The sequence below is a fragment of the Neophocaena asiaeorientalis genome, unplaced genomic scaffold (assembly GCF_003031525.2).
Source record: "Neophocaena asiaeorientalis asiaeorientalis breed wild unplaced genomic scaffold, Neophocaena_asiaeorientalis_V1.1 scaffold114, whole genome shotgun sequence".
NCBI lineage: Eukaryota > Metazoa > Chordata > Mammalia > Artiodactyla > Phocoenidae > Neophocaena > Neophocaena asiaeorientalis.
The window spans coordinates 12058234-12077890 of record NW_020173116.1 but is presented as its reverse complement, the minus strand read 5'-3'; the positions used below and the strand labels follow the sequence as shown (position 1 = coordinate 12077890).

General features: G+C 42.2%; 1 protein-coding gene across 4 annotated transcripts in view; it reads right to left on the bottom strand.

Annotated features, from left to right (window-relative positions):
- IL18R1 (interleukin 18 receptor 1) overlaps window positions 1-19165 on the bottom strand; it is a 39091-nt gene extending 19926 nt beyond the window's left edge. Inside the window, exons 1-7 of one of the 4 annotated variants that reach the window (XM_024743878.1) lie at window positions 19028-19165; window positions 18426-18503; window positions 13649-13734; window positions 9638-9881; window positions 6233-6398; window positions 4376-4423; window positions 3606-3756 (exon numbers count right to left, since the gene is read on the bottom strand). In XM_024743878.1, coding sequence (XP_024599646.1) covers window positions 3606-3756; window positions 4376-4423; window positions 6233-6398; window positions 9638-9881; window positions 13649-13706 — 667 coding nt within the window. In that variant the 5' untranslated portion in view covers window positions 13707-13734; window positions 18426-18503; window positions 19028-19165. The remainder of the gene's footprint in view (window positions 1-3605; window positions 3757-4375; window positions 4424-6232; window positions 6399-9637; window positions 9882-13648; window positions 13735-18425; window positions 18504-19027) is intronic. The other 3 variants (XM_024743877.1, XM_024743879.1, XM_024743880.1) reach the window with 3 other exon arrangements.
- Window positions 19166-19657: the final 492 nt, after the last annotated feature.

The window sequence follows — 19657 nt, the reverse complement described above, 5'->3', positions numbered from 1 at the left end:
TGGATTTTTTTTTTTTTTTTTTTTTTTTTTTTTGTGGTACGCGGGCCTCTCACTGTTGCGGCCTCTCCCATTGCAGAGCACAGGCTCCAGACGCGCAGGCTCAGCGGCCATGGCTCGCGGGCCCAGCCGCGCCGCGGCATGTGGGATCTTCCCGGACCGGGGCACGAACCCGTGTCCCCTGCATCGGCAGGCGGACTCTCAACCACTGCGCCACCAGGGAAGCCCAATAATGGATGTTCTTACTGCTCCTTCCAAGAAGGAAGGAAAGAGGAGCTGATGGGCAGAAAGCAGAGATGGATGAAGGGAGGGAGTTGGCGGTGGAAGTGTCAAGGGACCAGAGATGTAGGATTTATACGATATTAAAGAAAGTCAAACTGAAGAATTTAAGGTAGATAAATAGAACTTACTGAGTTTAAGAATTTAGTTATGGGATACCCAGGTTATGGGGCGTGACAAGCAGGATAATGTCCCCCCACCAAAGGTGTTCACATCCTAACCCCCACATGCTGAATATTATACCTTACACGGCAAAAGGGACTTTGCAATATGATTTAACGTAGGATTTTCGGATACAGAGGGTGTTCCGGATTAGCCAGGTATAATCACAAGCATGCTCATAAGCAGGAGGCAGAGGGTCAGAGTCAGCAAAGGAGATGATGAGATGAAGGAAGAGGTGAAAGAGATCTGAAGATGCTGCGCTGTGGGCTCTGAGGATGGAGGACGTGGCGTGCACCAAGCATGCAAGGCGCCCCTAGAAGCTGCAGAAGGCAAGGAATCGATTCTCCTCCAGAACCTCCAGGAGGAATGCAATCCTACCAAAACCTTGATTTCAGCCCAGTGAACCCGGTTCAGATTTCTGTAAGCTAACACATTTGTGCAGTTTGAAGACAGGAAGTCTGTGGTACTTCGTCCATTCGCAATGCGTGGAGTACAGCTATATAAGTGGATGGCTGGAGAGAAGAGGGAAAACGCTGCTAAAGTCGACGAGCTCTGGTAACTGTGAACCCACAACGTTGTTGAATGAGTCATCCCAGGAGTTTACAGCTTCCTGGATGATGGGAAAGAACGTGAAGGGTGGGTAAGCCACCTGTCTTCAGACACTCAAAGGAGCTGTCATTTTCAGAAGGGACCAGACAATCTGTGGGGTTACTCAAGGCAAACACAAACAGTGAGTGGAAGCTACAAGAAGGAGTAATTGGATTCAATAAGAAAAAAAGACTTCTCTACAATCAATCATTAAAATCTGGACCCAGGGCTTCCCTGGTGGCGCAGTAGTTAAGAATCCGCCTGCCAATGCAGGGGACACGGGTTCAAGCCCCGGTCCGGGAAGATCCCACATGCTGTGGAGCAATTAAGCCCGTGCACCACAACTACTGAACCTGTGCTCTAGAGCCCGCGAGCCACAACTACTGAGCCTGCGTGCTGCAACTACTGAAGTCTGCGTGCCTAGAGCCCGTGCTCCGCAACAAGAGAAGCCACCACAATGAGAAGCCCGTGCACCGTGATGAAGAGTAGCCCTTGTTCGCCGCAACTAGAGAAAGCCCACGCACAGCAACGAAGACCCAACGCGGCTAAAAGTGAATTAATTAATTAATTTTTAAAAATCTGGACCCATCTGCTGTGTGGTTTGGTAATTTCCACGGTAGTTCCTGAATGATCTATTATTGGCTGAGTCATATGAAGGATATCTTCACTGGATAGGGTTTAATTAAATTACTTCCAGGGTCTCTGTCACCCTAAAATTCCAGGCTTCAGTTTTTCCATTATATATGGTCTGGGTTCATGATAAACCAGACTAGTAGCCATCATCCCAAAATATACAGCCCTTTTCTACAGCCACGCCTGTGCTCCTTATACGTTCTTATTCCAGCCCAACCCCAGCACGTCCTTCTGCCCGTCCATCACACGCAGCCTCTGAGAACCAGCTCAAACAGAGCCTCCGACATCTATTCTACCTCTGAACTCTCTCTGCGCCCTTAACACCTCACAGATGACTCCAATTTCATATTCTACGGTACTTCTATGTGGCTTATCACCTCGATACTGAGCAGGGCCCTGTAGGGCTCCTGGGCACAAAAGCCTTTCTGTGTCCTCCGTTTCTGGATTACAGGACATAGGCTTCATTCAGCCTCCAGGACCTTCCCGGAGTTCCATTGACAGGTTCAAACAGATGCTAATCAGGGAAGGGAGGGGATGCAGAGACCAGGGAGGAGCAGTCAGGACACAACAGTGCAGCCTTGGGGCAGGGTCCTGGTTCCCCTCAAGGGATACACACAACGATATATTTCAGCTGTTTTGCAGATACTGAAACCCCCTCCAGGCGGGAGAAGTTAATGGTGATAAATGGAATATTTCCTGCCATATCAGTAAACAAAGGATGTCACAGTCATCAGCGATTGCAGCCCTCCAAAGGAGCTGGTGAGCCCTGAGGAAACTCAGGAAGGAAAGAATACCTACCATCCAGCAGCCATCAGACTGCAGCCACTCCTTAGGGTGCCCTAAGAAGAAACTCAAGGTGAGAAAACACAGGATACTGGCCCCAGATAGCTGAGGTGCACATCAAAGGAATGATGCCAGACAGCCCAGACTCTTGCATCTCCCCATACATAGAAAAGTGATAAATTCCTTAACTTGGGATATCTGGCTTTCTTTAATTAACAATAATCTTTTGACGTTCTGACTACCTGCCCTTTGTTGCAAAACTTCTATATAACCTGGGTCCCCCCCTCGCTTCCTCGGAGCAGTTCTCTCAGGGTTATTTGAGATGCTGCCTCCCAGGTTTGAAATCCTAAAAATTCCCACCGAATAAAACATAACTCTCAGCTTTTAGTTTGTGCATATTTTTATAACTCTCAGCTTCTAGGTTGTGCATATTTTTTAGGTCGACTACAGTAAGCACGTAGATCCCAGACCGGTTGGAACCAGAAGGTTGATGATGCTGACTCCCGACGACCTCACCACCAGCCAAACAGAGGAGTGTCCATGAGCTGACCACGCCCTGCTCCTTGAATGCTATAAGGCTCCTCACGACCCGCTCCAGGGCAGGACACACAGTCTTGAGGGCATGAGCCCGCTGTGGTCCCCTTTGCCTGGCAAAGCAATAAAGCTGTTTTTTTCTACTTCACCCACAACTCTGTCTCAGAGATTTAATTCGGTGTCAGGGTACAGAGGCCGGGTTTGGCTTCAACCTTTCCTGACTATAATCAAATTCCTGAGAATCGTACATTATTCATTTTGTATTTCCATGCTTCCCTTACCTCCCAATACTCAGTACAGTTTATTGAATATAGACACCCATCAATAAGGATTTACTGAGTGCAAGCGGATGCTTAATAACAAAAGATTCCACAATTTAGTCAAATACCAATTAAGAGAACTGACGCATCAGAGGTTCACCTATATAAACTTTCATTATTATCCCCCCCAAAATTTTCAGCATGGCAGGTGATGCCGAAATGATTTTCACTCTTATATTTGAACTAGTGATGTGGTCACGACTCTAACTAAGTTTGCCTCGGGCTTTCCGTACGGCTTTAGAAAAAAAGAAAATATTCCATTTTACTAAGATACATTTGTTTTTTTCCCGATTCTAAGATTTCTCTTACCTCCAACTATTGTTATATTGAAGGTTTTGGTGACGTTAAATAGTTTGCCATTACGAAGAAGGAAAAACATGCAGGTATAATATCCCTGATCTTTAAACTCTGCATTCTTCTTTAAAAATGGGTTTTGATTGTTCTCTATCTTTTCACAGTTCTGTTATTAAAAAAAGCAAGTTAAAATATTTTAAGTGAGAGTGGTATCATATGACAAGAATTTTAAAGTTAAAGATCTTTAGAGAAAGAGGGAAATAGAATAAAAACTAGCAATTTCTGAGCAAATGTCTCAGTGATCTGGCACTGCCTCTACTGGAACAATGAAATAGAGTCCCATTCCTGGTATTATCATTATTATTAATACATGCTGGGAAATAGAGTATAGGGGGCACTGTAGCTGCTTTCCTCATTTTCCTTTAATCTCTCTCTTTACACACAAAGAGAGGGAAGAAGAGGAGAAAGGAAAAAAAACCACTACAACAAAAAATATCCCTGCTTGGATCAAAACTTTCCATGGGATTCTATTTCTTAATGCTTTTAGCTGAATTCCATGTATTCAGGACTACCCATCCTGGGGATGGGTAGCGGAGGTGGGAACAGAATTACTCAGAGAACCAGGTACCTAGCAGACTACCCATACCCATCGATGTCCTCCACCAGAAGACAGTGGACTGATTAGAAATGCATGAAAAATACTCCAATGTATAGGCACACACAAACATGTCTCTCTATCACAAATTTCTGTATGTTGTAGGAATTAATAATAACAGAAAGGCCACCTTTTTCAATCCAGCCATCAGGTACCAGTAAATAGGTTCTGAAGCAATCTAAGAATGAGAGGGGAAAATGGAAACTAAATTACTAACCTTCAGTAGGCGACACTGTTCCTGTAAATACCAACCAAGGAGCAGCTACTGCCCACAGACTCCTCTCAAAGCTGCCAAAGCTGGTAGCAAGCGGAGATAGACCCAGAGGATGCTTAGAGTGGGCTTGGGAAGCACCCACAAGTGTATCTCACATCAGTGAATTGTTTCTGCATATACCAAATTTTTATAAACCCCAACTTATTTTTTCTAAGGCATATTAAAATATCAATTCCAAGGCATATAAAAAGATCTTTATTTTTTTCCCAATCGTTTACTGATTTAGCTTCCTTGTTCCCCTCCCCTCAATTTTCTAGCTAAAAACATTCTCAATACGTCTATTTCTAAATTCAAATACCTGCATAGAGGGATTTCTTAAAACCCAGTACACTGATCCCCACACATTTATATATACTGTAAAAACATTTGTACATGTGACAGGAAATAGAGTGAAGTCAACTCAGGGCTGATACAGATATTTGGAAAACATTTTGGATAAGAGCTTCCCTTGAAAAATCACAAGTAAACAGTGTTCAAGCAAAAGCTACAAACAAACGTTTCTAAGGAGTCATCATCGGTAGCTTGAACTTTCTCAAGGTCGTCTCTTCAGACCACCCTCTCTCACAGCTCTTCAAAGTGTCCATGACAGAGTGACACTTTTCAGGTTTGTTCCTCTATAGAAATAATATAATTTGTGTTGTGTGTGTGCAGGTATGTGTATGCATATTATGTATGTACGTGTGACTGCACATATACTTGTGTGTATACAATTTCCATAGGATTGTCTAAAGGAGCTCTTACAACTCAACAAGTAAAAGGTACGTCAACTGAAGAAAACAGTTCACAAGAGAAGTAATATTAAGAGGCAGTAAATACATAAAAATGTTTAACTTGTTATTAAGGAAAGAAATAGCGGAAAGATACTAAGAGTTACAGAAGTTTTGCACGTCAGATTTTTAAATGTTCTTAAAAGTATTCATTCCCATGTGGTAGTGATATGAGAAAAAGAGGGTTTTAAAGTGGTGTAGTTCCCTGGAGAGCAGCTTGATAATTTAAATCAAAAGCCATAAACATGCTCATAGCCTTTGATCCAGTTATTCTACTTTTAGGGATTTAGTTAAAGAATAAAATCATAATACACCTCCTGAGTTATGGGAATGATATTTATTTTAGCCTTATAAATAATAGTGAAAAGTAGGAAATTAACAAATGTCCAATAACAGGGGCTTTGATACAAGTATATACACATGGAATCCATGTTTGGGAAAATGTTTAAAGATGTGGAGAAATCATCACAATATAATTTTTAGTGGATAAAGGAAAACACCACTTTTTAAAAGTAGATGTTTACACGGAGAAAAACCCCATTCTCTGGCTGGTGGGATTATGAATGATCTCTATCTTCATCGTTCATTTTTTCCATCTTCCAATTTTGTAAATGCATATAGTCAGAACGAACATATACAACAGAATTTAAAATTTTAAGTATATGCAGCAGAAGAAAATGAACTAGCATTCCTAAAAATTAAAGTTTTTGAAAGAAAAGGAAAATTAAGGAAGGGAGAGGAAGCTGTTATCATTTATTGAATGCCTAACACGGGGCAGGAACCTTGACACTTGCGTTACATGTAGGAGCTCAGACAGGCCACCTGAGCTGTGTGGACTCACAGTTTGTATGTTACAAGACCAAAATGCTTCACAGCCATCAGACCCTCACTTTGGAATTTTGTCTTTTCTGTCAAGTTTTAAGTTAAGATATTTTAAAAGCGTTACCTTATACAATAACGTTCTGTTGACCAGTTTTTGGTAGTAACTATGTTCACAGGCTATCTGCAAAGATTTTTTAACTTCCACAGATTTACTCATTACTTGTTTCTCAGTAAAACAGCTGTGTTTAGGTCTTCTGATGACATTTAATTTCCAGTCATGAGTATCATTTCTAGGAAATAAAGGGTTAGACATATTTTATCATTAGTACAGAGACTTTGCAAATACCACCTTTTAGTAACCAATCCAGTGAAAAATTTCCCTTATTTTTGTATAAAGAGACTCATTCATTGATGCCCAAATCCTGCTCTGTCTCTTTTTGGTTCAGTGCAGCAAGAAATTTAATAACTGCCATGGGAGCGGGGGTAGGGGGCAGTAAATGAGAAAAACCCGAGATGTCCTAAACACACACACACACACACACACACACACACTCACACACACAAACCCACATCAGACCATATGTATTATGGATGTCAGGACAGAAATGTTTAAAACGTCAATGATCTTTAGAGATGGACAGGTTCAAAGATTCTTAACCCAGGATGGGAGAGTGGAGGTGGTTTCATGAGGACTATAATGCTTTCTGAAGGTCTGTATATATGCATTGCATTTTATATTTCTCAGGACACTCTGTTCCTATCCTCTTCTCTTACCGTTGAGTAAACCATGTCTGGAGTGGCTGCTCTCCATGTAGTTATATTAGCACTTTAAGTACCTTACTAAGGAAAAATTAGTTTGAATAGATGTCATTGCTGTTCCTTCTGGTTAGAAGTTAGGAATAGAGAGGAGGAAAAAACTTTAACAGCATTTTTGGAAACGATCTTTCTGTTAACTTTTTATTTGATACTGGAGTATAGTTGATTTCCAATGTTGTGTTAGTTTCAGGTGTACAGCAAAGTGATTCAGTTATACATATACATGTATCTATTTTTTTCAAATTCTTTTTGAATTTTTGGGGGGTTAGGTTGTTACATAATATTGAGCACAGTGCCCTGTGCTATACAGTCGGTCATTGTCGGTTATCCATTTTAAATATAGTAGTGGAAATGATCTTTTAAAAAAGAAAATGTCTGCAATCTCATGTCTGCTTGAACTGAACGTTACATAGAGATCCATATACTAAATACTACACGAGGTTACGTTGTCCTGTGTGCCTGACACATCTGTACTCGCCCCCCAGAGGCTCTTTCAGCTCTCCTTTTGAGTCTACAATCAGATGGACAGAAAACTGGCACTCACAGAGTTCCAGGTATTGTACCACATGTGTGCACTGAGATGACTCTTTTCCTTACATTAGATGAGAAACCTAACCTTCAGGCAAGGTTAAATAACTCGCCCAAGGTAACACACCTGGTACACAGTCGGGCCAAGATGCAAATGCACATCAGTTTGGCCCTCAAGGCCAGGAGTGCTTGGTACAATACTATACTCTCACAAAACTTTGATCAGACAATGCGATTTTCGCTGTAGGATTAAAGTATCAGTCTCCAGAGACATTTGATTATTAGTAGAGGACTCCTGAAAAATTAAAGGAGGATTCCAGGAGTAGGGTCTGGTCGTTGATGACTCCCACACAAAACTACAAAGACTCACTCACCCAAATGATGTACACACACATACATGCACACATACACACATGCATACACACACACACACACACACACACACCTCTGCAAAAACAGAATGCTGTTCACCAGTTGCACTATATTTGAAAAAGTTTCTATCTTCAACCCTCCCAGGTGTTCAAAACCACCTTCTCCTGTGTAGGGTCCCATTTATTTTCAAAACCACTGTCAAGGCTGCTGCGCCCACCATCGCTTTAGTCTCGTGTTATTCATCAGCCTCCAACCGCTTCAAAGCTTATCACACAGCTCTCTGAGCCCGCCACCCTCCCTGTCCTATTCCTGGCCCCTCCATGCCTCTCTGACATCCTGCCTCCACCTGATAAGCCCACTTTCTCTTCCTACCCCAGGCTGCGTTCTGCACTTTTCACATCAGAAAGACAGTTAATACCCCCATCTGTCCCTGTCTCCAAGTGACATTCGTAGATGACTGACTCTCCCCATCAATTTGTCCTTGCTGCCTTGTCCAGAATAGTTTGTGCATTTAAATCACGTCTTTCTTCAATCATGATTAGGGAGATCTTCTTCTTCCTCTACCCCTATTGTGAGTATACATTTGACCTTAGTTTGAAAAGACCCAGTTGTGACCCACTTCTGGAATCGTCCCTCTTAAAAGGTCACATAAAATTCATTGGTTAACAAGAGTTTCTGAACTTCTTTCTAACTCCTGGGAGTTCCCATATATAAAAACAAACCAAAATGACCCCTTTCTGTGCAAAACCACAGGAGTGCTATCAAGATTTCACTGTGGGGCTTCCCTGGTGGCGCAGTGGTTGAGAGTCCGCCTGCCGATGCAGGGGACACGGGTTCGTGCCCCGGTCCGTGAAGATCCCACATGCCGCGGAGCGGCTGGGCCCGTGAGCCATGGCCGCTGAGCCTGCGCATCCGGAGCCTGTGCTCCGCAACGGGAGAGGCCACAACGGTGAGAGGCCCGCGTATCGCAAAAAAAATAATAATAATAATACACATATACATAAGTACAGACACAACGTCACAAATGTACTGGATAAACACTACGCCATCAGTGTTCTCACTAACGGTTCATCACATAGAAGTTTTCTTGTCCCAGTTACTCCTTCCCCATCTCACAAAATAAAGTATAAAGAGAACCAAGTTCAGTAATAATCATGGACACATTCAGTGGGTTGCCGTCATTTCACAGAATTTAGGATTCTTGACTACGAATACCCTGGAAGGCTCTAGGGTTAGCCTGAGAAGGCTGTGCAAAGCCCTTTCGGTGTTCCCCTCTCTCACTGTCCCTGGCTATAAATTTGTCATTGGCTGACACACACGTCTTTCACCAGTACCGCCACCTGGCTCTCAACAAACCCCTGAAAACTGGACTAGGATGTGTCTACACCAATACCAACCCATCTCCCCAGCTTGACGTTACCACCCAGGAAGCTGACACTGCCCTCCTTCACTACCTGCTCATAACACTACAAAGCCCTCGCCATTTATTCCCTTTGACCGGCAGCTCTAGGCAACGGAAGCAGCTGAATTTAAAAATGAATTTCATTCAGTCCTCACTTCTCTTTGGCAAGGATCTCCTAAAAGTAAATCACACTAAGGTCATCTCCTTTCATTATGATTACTAAGAAGATAAACACAGGGCAGTATTTAATTTAATTTTTCAAGAATGAAGTATTTATTTCATGTTGTAGGAAGAGTAGGGAGAAGGAAATGGATAGAGTATCTGACCTTCCCAATGACTGTATATTTGATTTGCTGAACAAAGCCCAAGAGTGCTATGAAGTACGCCAACACAAAGAGAAGGTATACTCACCCCATTCGGATAGAGTAAGATCCACTGTCATTCAAATGAACTGGCCAAAACTCCAAAACATAATCGAGCAAAATAATTCTGGGTGAACTACTCGAGCTCAGCTCAAGGGGTCCATGCGATGCATTTTTGTACCATTTTATGGTGGTTGTTTTATTCTCATACTCCGACGAAGATGAACAAAACTTCAGATAGAAAGGTTCCCCTTCAACTGCAGTAATGTGAAGACGCGAGGTACAAGTTTCTTCTAAAGATTAGCAAAGCAAAAGAAAAATATAAAAACAGAATGACAAAGGTAAATTTTTTCCCCTAATGCATTAGGTGAAGAAGCTGGGTTAGTAACATCCTGAAAAATCTCAACGTCTCACTTCTGTGGATTCTTTTATTTTAGGGTCAGTCTTTCCAACCCTAAAAAACAGGAGGTCAATCTTTCTAACACTAAGGCACTTTCAGAATATAAATGAAGACAGAAAAACCTTCCAACAGCTTCTCCCAAACAGGAAGATACCGGAACTTAACCTACCAAAGCTAGAAGATGCATAAGTTCACTGTAATCTTTTAAAAGAAATGTTACACATTACAACTTCCTCTTAGGGAAAGCCCCCAAAGTCACAGTGTTGCCACACCTACCCCAAAACATCCCTAGCTGAGGAATCTCCAAGGAAAATAAAAAGAGAAACCTAGAGACCACAGAGTTTTCCACTTGTATCGTCAGAAGTCTCACGGGTCTTGTTCTCAACCACTCTACCTAACCATTCCCCGGGCAGACGTGGGGATGGTTAAAGGTGCGCCTACATGTGTATAAATCCATTACCTCTCTAGGTTACCATGTGGATACTCAATACATGATGCATACAATTCATACTGATAATTAATTCATATTGACTCACTGCAAATCTGGGTATCCGTCACTTCCTCTTTCTGAGATCTCTCTCTCTCTCTCTCTCTCTCTCTCTCTCTCTCTCTCTCTCTCTTCTTCTCTCTTTCTCAAACTAACCCAGATACTCTGGCTTTAGAAATTTATCTGATCCTTTGTGCTGTACAGGGTCATCATTTCCCTCCTTCTTCACTTCCAGCAGTTCAAAGTCAGTGTGAATGGACCTTCCCTTTATCCTGTCTTCCGGCAGCAACCTTTGACTGTATTTTGAGGATGAGAACTCTTAAAACTGAACAGAGCGATTCTCTGAGGCCACAGAGAACATGCTTTCTCTATAGTCAGGGTTTATTTCTCAAAGCAACTGTCTGGTTTTAACCACAAGGTTGTTAACCACAAGGTAGAGAGGAAGTGGCTCTAATGGCAAACACACTCTCTGAAAACATGGCTGTCAAACCTACCTGGAAGCACAACATTTAGTGAACATCAACCTCGCATCTGGTGGTTGTTATTAAATCTTTATCTCACAATGCAGGACTTCAGCTTAGAAGGTGTGATGCATGTGTAAATGTGGGTGTTAGTTTTAACTGACACCTAAAAGGATGGTAGGTCATTAACAGCTTGATTTATTTTCTAGTTTTAGAGATGTAATCTACATAGAACAAAGTGCAGAAATCATACATTCTGTGCTCTATTGCGTCTGGACTTTTTGTACATCATTATGTCTATGATGGGCAGTCATACTGCTGCATGTAATGGTGATGTGTTCTCTTTTTCATAGTTATGTAGTATCTAATCGTGGTAGTATTTGACAATTCATTTATCCATTCTATTGGTGTTGAACATTTGGGTGATTTCAAGGTTTTGGTCAATCATGAAAAAGCTTCTATGAGAGCTACCATATGATCCAGCAATCCCACTCCTGGGCATATATCTGGAGAAAACCATAAGTCGAAAAGGTACATGCACCCCAATGTTCACTGCAGCACTATTCACAATAGCCAGGACATGGAAGCAACCTGAATGCCCATCGATGGAGGAATGGATAAAGAAGATGTGGTACATATATACAGTGGAATATTACTCAGCCATAAAAAAGAACAAAATAATGCCATTTGCAGCGACATGGATGGGCCTAGAAATGGTCACACTGAGTGAAGTAAGTCAGAAACAGAAAGAAAAATATCAGATGATATAGCTTATATGTGGAATCTAAAAATATGGTACAAATGAACCTATTTAAAAAAATAGAGTCACAGGTGTAGAAAACAAACATGATTACCAAAGGGGAAAGGTCGGGGTGGGGAGGGATAAATTGGGAGACTGGGTTTGACATACAAACACTACTATATATAAAATAGATAACTAATAAGAACCTACTGTATAGCACAGGAAACTCTACTCAGTACTCTAATGACCTATATGGGAACAGAATCTAAAAATGAGCGGATATATGTATATGTATAACTGATTCACTTTGCTGTACAGCAGAAACTAACACAACACTGTAAATCAACTATACTCCAATAAAAATCAATGAAAAAAAAAAGCTTCTATGAACGCCTGTGCCTGTGTTTGTACAGACATAGGCACTTATTCCTCTTTGGGGACAGTTATCACTTAAAGAAACCTAGCCTGGAATTCATACTCTCCAGGGTGCATGGTTGGCAGTTGAAAGTTCATATTCCCCAGGCAGCTAATGGCTTCAGAGATCTAATCTTACATTTAACATTGCAGGCTTTGTTGATTTGAAATGGCTTTTGATTGGAGAAATGAGTGGAGCTCAAAGTGTATGGATGGCCCAGAACACCCTCCCCATCTTACAGGAATGGAGCACCACGATCCAGTAGGGTCAAGAGACTAGAGCCTCTGCAATGATGTCTGGGTTTGGAATTGTCTTGAGTTTCGGCAATAACAGGATGTCATCCAACTTCAGCTAAATGAATCTGACACGTAAAATATTGTCAAGTCTGCCTAGAGAGACCCCTTCACAAAAGGTGCTCTTCAAATACCTCACAGGACATAGAGCTGGGACCTTAGCATCCTTACAGCAAAGGCTGCATGGCTGTTGGGAGCCTGCAGCGTGTTTTCATAATAACCTGGGAGCAAGGTTATCAACTTATGTCTATAGGGGCCTTTAGAGCAAGGGGCCTTTTCATGTGATGCACACTTTCCTACAGCTTGGTCTCTCACCTGTTCTGACAGGTCCTTCCATATCAGCAAGAAGAGGTCTGTCTCCTTCTTTTAACACCTGGGTAATGTTGCACGGTATGGATCTCAACGATACATAGATCCTCTTAAGTAAATATACCCAGATATTGGACCTGAATTATCTGAAAGTATCCATAACCAAACTGTAATCTCTTCATCATTAATTCTCAAAGTAGGGGACATGCGCTCATGTCTTCCCTCCTCCAGATACTGGATCAAGGCAAATCAACAACTGTGCCCCTTCTTTCTTCTCCAAAGCCTTTGGAGAACCTTGTTAATCAATCACGGAACTCTTCTTCAGAGTACCTGCTGAGGTCTCAGAACCTTCTCAGCGAGAGTCTCCAAGCAGTGACTTCTAATAAATTAAAATCGGTACCTGACACCGGACACAAAGCCTACCTGTCTTCCTGGTCCCAGCAGACTCTTTCTAATGTATTCCTTCTAACTCTAATATTTTCTTTAAGATCTGTAAGGTATTCCCACTCACTTTCCTCACTACCTAGATAATGAGATGAATTTTTGCTTTCCTTTCGGGGAGGAAACAATGTGTTAAAACTTTGTAAAACTCAGTAACAAGGACGGCTGTGATCGCTTCAGTTTCAAATAATGTGAAACTAAGCAAATTTTTATCTCAGACAAATGTATTTCAGGATAAAAGTTTTCACTTCCTGCTCTCTCTACATAAACTCATAGTCCTGCATCGGCAGGCGGACTCTCAACCACTGCGCCACCAGGGCAGCCCACTATGAATCTCTTATTCTGTATTCCAGGCATACCAAATGGTTGGCAACTTTCTAAAGTAAAATTTTAACCACGAATTTTAATAAATCCAACATCTTCAGTAACCACCTCCACATAAATAAGTCAAACTTTGATATTCCCTCTAGACGACCAATGAAGTATGTTTGTGATTGATTGTAATTACTTACCTGAGGTGCTTATAAACATAAGCACCAAAAGTGTCAGGGGTATTTCTCTACGATGCATGTTTATGATTCTGCTTCAGATGGTTTCTCTGGAAAACAGAATAAGACAGGTTCGGCCAAGACTTTCAAACAAAAGCATACCTGTCTCATGCAGGAGGTTTTAAAAAGTCTTCTGGCATACAGACTTTAAAAAAGTCAGCCCAGCAACTTTTCATATCCCTTCACAGAGTCACCAGTTTTCCTCAGAACTTGCAGCCACGTAGAATTAATAAAATTTCAAGGCATATGTTTGGGCGCCCAGGGGAAATCCCTAATAATGCAAATTTCTAAGACAAGAGAGCCTGCTGTATTTTAAGTCTGGTCTACTAAATCTTACCTCCAAAGTCAAAGTTGAGGACGACAGTATTTCCAGAAAATCTACCATCCTACGAATGGACAGTCTGCCCATGTAGGTGTGTGTGTGTTCCAGCCGCTTTTTTTCCCTCTCACCACACCAAAATGTTCATCACAATCTTCACTTACGGGCTGAATTTTTAAATATTGTTCTTTCTTCAGAACTAGGTTAGGAACTAAGTCTGTTTTGTTCATCACTGTGTCACTAAAATCAACGCCTCCCACAAAGTAAGCACTGATTAATCCTCGTTAAGAGGAAAAGGTGTGCGCACGTGTATGCATGTGTCTACACTCACAGCCCCTAGTGTTTATTTTAGGAAATGAAGACACAAATCTGGGAGTTTCCCGCCATCCAGATGCCTAATCCACACCCACTCAATGAATGCAAAGCTGTGTTGAATTTTGATCCTACTGCAACCTATCTTTGGTTCTACTAATTACAAGTTGAGAGAGTAGAGGAAGGGTGCACTGGGGCTCATACACCAAGTCTATTTCATAAACAAACACGTGCTCCCTGTGTACCACATACCTAGCCCCACTGGGCGTAGGAAGCACAGCACGATGGAAGGAGCTTGGATTTTGGGCCCACACAACTGGACTGGCGTTCCTGCTTGAGTCTTGACAAGCTGTGCAACGTCGGGCAAGTTACTTAGAAGTCACAGAGCCTGTTTGCTCATTACCAAAATGGGGTTGATAAGAAGGCCTGTCTCCCAAAAGTACTGAAGTAAGTATTTATGAAGCCTTCCTGGGTGCAGGGTAACCGTTCAACCCCAAATAATCCTTTCACCAACTGTCACTCACCGCCCCTGCCATACTAGAAAAGAGTACTGTTAATGCCCAAATCCTTGGTGAAGTTTAATGGCTAAACCGCCAAACCATTCACATCAAGCCTTATGAATAACATTGCCAAGCCTTTGATGTAACTTCCGAGAGGTAATAATCAATAATGTAAAGACAGAGGGATAGTAGGTGTGGAAAGTGCCAACTATTCATAACCAAATCAGAATATGGCTATGGTTTGAAATCAGTCCTCCAGCCCACACACACCACTCTATTATTAACTCTCTCCATCCTCTTATCTCAGGTAGAATGAAAAGTGTTGTTTCCTCTGGTTTAGGTCGACACAGCCTTGCAAAGGGCACTGCTGGGGATTTTTGTTTGATTTTTTTTAATTATCAAGGTTTACTAAGAGATAAAGTTACCATGAGATTACTCAGCATTCTGATGAGTTAACTCTGAGTTTCAATACGAAACATGTTAAGATCCCAGCATGCAAATTAGCTGACATTTGCCCTGCTCTATGTGTATATATAGAATTTTTAATGTACTTACCATGGATTTAAAAGATTAAGATATTAAATAATGGAACTCATTTCCAAAAGACAAATCTGTCATAGATACCCTAGTAAGTATTAACGAAACGTATGTAGGAGGGTATAAATATTACATTTCTTGCGTATGGGAATTTTGGGGGTTCTTTTAGTGTTATATTTGATGATGGTCCCATTTTTTGGCCTTTTCATAATCTTTAAATTTCTTTTTCTCTTTCTTTTGTTCTTCTTTCTCTTAAAAAATTTTTCTGATTTCTAAAGTAACATATTCCCATTATAGGACACTTATAACATGAAACTAGAAAAGGAGAAAATAATCTCAACATGCATAATACTTTAGCATTGTCTTATACTTTTTCTATATATTTTCAAATAATTAAGATTTTAAATAATCTCATATCCTGCTGTTCCTACTTAATAAAACAGCATTTTCCTGTGTCAGAAAATACTCTGTTATCATTTTAATTGCCACACAATGTTCCTTCTTGAGGATATATTACAATTTACAAGATATATTTTACTATAAAAGAACCCCATGACCATCTTCTCATGTAAGGCAGTACAGATCAGTTTTTGGAGCATGACCTCTGGCACCAGACTGCCTGGTTGAATCCTCATTCTACTCTTTACCAGCTGAATAACATTGGGCTGGTCACTTGCCATCTCTGTTCCTCAATCACTTTATCCGTAAAAGGGAATAGCAATACTATCTCCCAGAGCTGATGTGAAGGTTCCGTGAGTTACTATGGCAAATAGTAACTGGTGAATAATAAATATCACTAAGCTATTATTACTTATCTACATTTCTTATTATTTTCTTGGTGCTACTTCACGGCAGTATAGTCTATGAGTCAAAGAGTACCTTTTAAACATGATGAATGCATACCACCAAGCCGCACCCAGAAATGTAATCATTCATACCCCTCAGCAGTGAAAGACAATATCTCTCCCCTATACCCACAGAAGCATTTGAGCAGTCTCATTCTTTAAATCTAAGTAGGTACTTAAATTGGTAAAATGGTATCTCATGGCTTATTAATCTGCATTTCTATTGGTATAAATGAGGCAAAATATTAATCATGTATTTTTTTATTTTATTTCCATTTTTTTATGCTTTTTTGTCCAGTTCTTAAATTTTTAGTGTTTTTTTCAACTTGTTGCACAGTTTTTCCTTCCAATTCCTCTTTTGATGTCTTAACATATGGACAATTTTATATTTATGCAGTCAAACCTATCATTCTTTTGTGACTTTTCCATAACTTTTACATTTAGAACATTCCTTTGCCCTCAGTAGTCATATAGATACCTACCTGTATTTTCTTCATTTTTATGGCTTAATAGGGGTTTTTTGCATTTAATTTTTTACCCTTTAACAATTAACTTTGTTGTTTGGTATGAAGATAGGGTCTAACTTAATTTATTTTTCCCAAATGGCTCCTAATTACTACTCTATCATTAGTTAAAAATCCTGTCTTTCCTTTAGAGTTGGTTGATACTGTAGTTATATTGTACAGGGCCTCCCTGAGCAATCTATGGAAAATCTAACATAGAAAAATCTAACATCTGCTCGAGAGCGAATACACACAAGCGTGTGACCGAGTGCACGCACGCAAGCACGTGCGTGCGCACATACACACGCCTCTCTCTCTCTGTCTTTGCTCTCCCACTTTGTTTTGTTCTTTTATTCCTAACACTTATCACCAACTGACATACTATCGTCTTATGTTTGTTTGCTTGTTTGTTATTTGCTGAATTCATGAATGCATCAAATTCATAAAATATGTACAGTTTGGAGTCTTACGTGATTATCGGATCCATTGTTAAAAGATTAAGATAATCTTCTACCTGTGACATGCTTCTTAAATCATAACATCCTGCAAAGTATGTTTTAACGACTGATGTTAAGTCTAGGGCAATCATCCTTGCTTGGTGTTTAAAAAAAACAAAAAACTGCTGCCTGGGTTCCACCTAGATGTCTGGAATACAGCCTGGACATATCGATTTGTAAAACTCTTCCAGATGATTCTAATATGTAGCCAAGGTAGGCAGACACAGATCCAGGGGACTTACTTCTATACTTAAAAGTAAATTTAAAATATCCTAAACATATAATTAATAAGAATACCTAATAATTAAGATATACGTGCATGTATATGTACGAATACGTGTATGTGTGCACACGTAGGTACGTATGTGCATGCACTCACACACACACACCAAGAAAACTCACAAACGTTCTGTAAATCATCGGATGGCATAAACTTTTCTCTAAATGAAAAAGGCTCTCTTCCAAAGATTGTGTGACCCTGGGTGAGGGTCAGATCCAAGCTGACCACTCCCTCTGCCCCGAAGGCTACACAGTCAAAGGTGCCTCCAGAGCATCTGAATGGTCATCTCCTGAGCTCCTCGTTCTGCCCAACTTTCCTGTTTATAGACCCCATTCTAAGCAAAGTGACGGTTCTCTAGAAAAAATAACGCACAGAAACTCAGAGTTGTTAGGCCACTTCAGAGCTCCTTCTCTCAAGGAACCTGAGACCAGACCAGGTGAAATGATCAAACAGTGTTTGTTCATTCATCTTCTGAGATGACAAAACAATCAAATGCCAAGAGGAGAAAATGATCTTGGACATCACGCACACGTACGTACAAGCGTGTATATGCGTGCACACACTTCCACTCTAAGAAGAATTTATGTCAAAATAGGTTTCCCTTGCGGAGGCCAGGAGAATCATTCCCATCCCGCAGTCCTGGTCACACAATGTCTGCTGTTGCTACCCTTACGCTTCCCCAGCCTCCACCCCTGGTCCTGCCGCTGGGGTCACCCTCCACACTTCCTTCCAGCTGCACACTCCCTGAGGTCCTAGCAGTTTGGCCCAGTGGCTGCCTGCTCATGGAAGCTCTCCAGCTAGCCCAGAACCTGCACAAACCCAGTTTCCTGCAAATTTATCCCCTCCTGGCCCATCCAAGGCCCTCAGATTGGAAAGTGGGCCGCAGAGCCCAGCACGGCACAGCACCAAATGGGTGTTATGTAATACAGTGAGCTCAGGTGCCTGTACCTGAAGGGGCTGCCCAGTCATCTGTTGGTCTGCTAACCGCAGTACAGCTGAAGGTTGGCTTCTAACTCCTGGAGGAATCTGAGATGGAGACGAAGGTTTTGAAATCAGGAAAAACTGGGTGTGAATCTGGGATCTGTTACTTAGTAACTGAATGCCCTTGGGTAAACTACTGAACCTCTCTGGGCTCGGTTCCCCTCCTCTTAAGCAGCATACGGCATTTGGCCTGTAGGAGGCTTAAGCGAAAATGATGCATCTAAAAGTGTCAGACACGAGTAACTGCTTAATAAATGAAAACTATCACTTCTTTTAGCTGTTCTCACCTTTCTAGAAAAAAACGGACTGGTTTAACCACTAAAACTACACTATTAGGGAAAGTTGATATGCTGAATCACCAGTTACTCGTGTGGATACACACATATGTATGCATATGTGCTAATTATTTAAAATAATATATATTATATATAATAGCTATATGTATATGCATGCATTTTTAACGGATCTTTCAGAACCCCTGCCCCTGAGGCTGGGTCGCCCCTTGTCCCCAGCTGGCAGCAGAGGGCAGTGGGAGGGGCCGCAGGTGGCAGAGGCAGGTCTGTCCTTACCTTCAGAAGGCGTCCGGAGGCTGGGGAGGGGCGGCTGTTCCCCTGGACACCCGATGGCGAGGCAGTTGAGAAAGAGCAAAAGCTGCCTTCCTACCACCGTGAAACCAGAAAGGAGAGGAGCCGCAAGGGTAACGCAAGAGATAAGGCAACCAGAGAATGCTGAAAAAGAACAGAAAGTCTGAAGAAAGAAAAAGCGTCTGGCAAAACTCGGCTGGCCGAGGCCGCGGGTGCGGCGCTGTTCCGGCCCCGCGGCCTGGGCTGTGTCCTGGGTCTGGGACGCTCCTTGACTCGGTTTGCTCTCGGTCCGGGTCCTCCCACTCCCGCTCCTCCGCGGGGGCGCTCTGGGTCCGCAGTGCTTCCGGTCCGGGGGTGCCGCGGAGCCGCGCCGCTCCCAGTCTAAGGATGCTCCTCCGCGGGGGCGTTCCTGGTCTTGGGTGTTTCGCGTTCCGGGCGCTCCGGGGCTCCCGCCGGTCCGGGGACGCTCCTCAGTGGGGGCGCTCCGGGTCGGCGTGCGCGCTCGTCGTGGCGCTCGGGGTACCGGCTTCTCTGGCTGGGCGCGCCGCCCGTGGGTTCCGGGAGCGGCTCGCTCGCTGGGGTGAAGGCGCGCAGCTGGAAAATCCGGCACCTTGC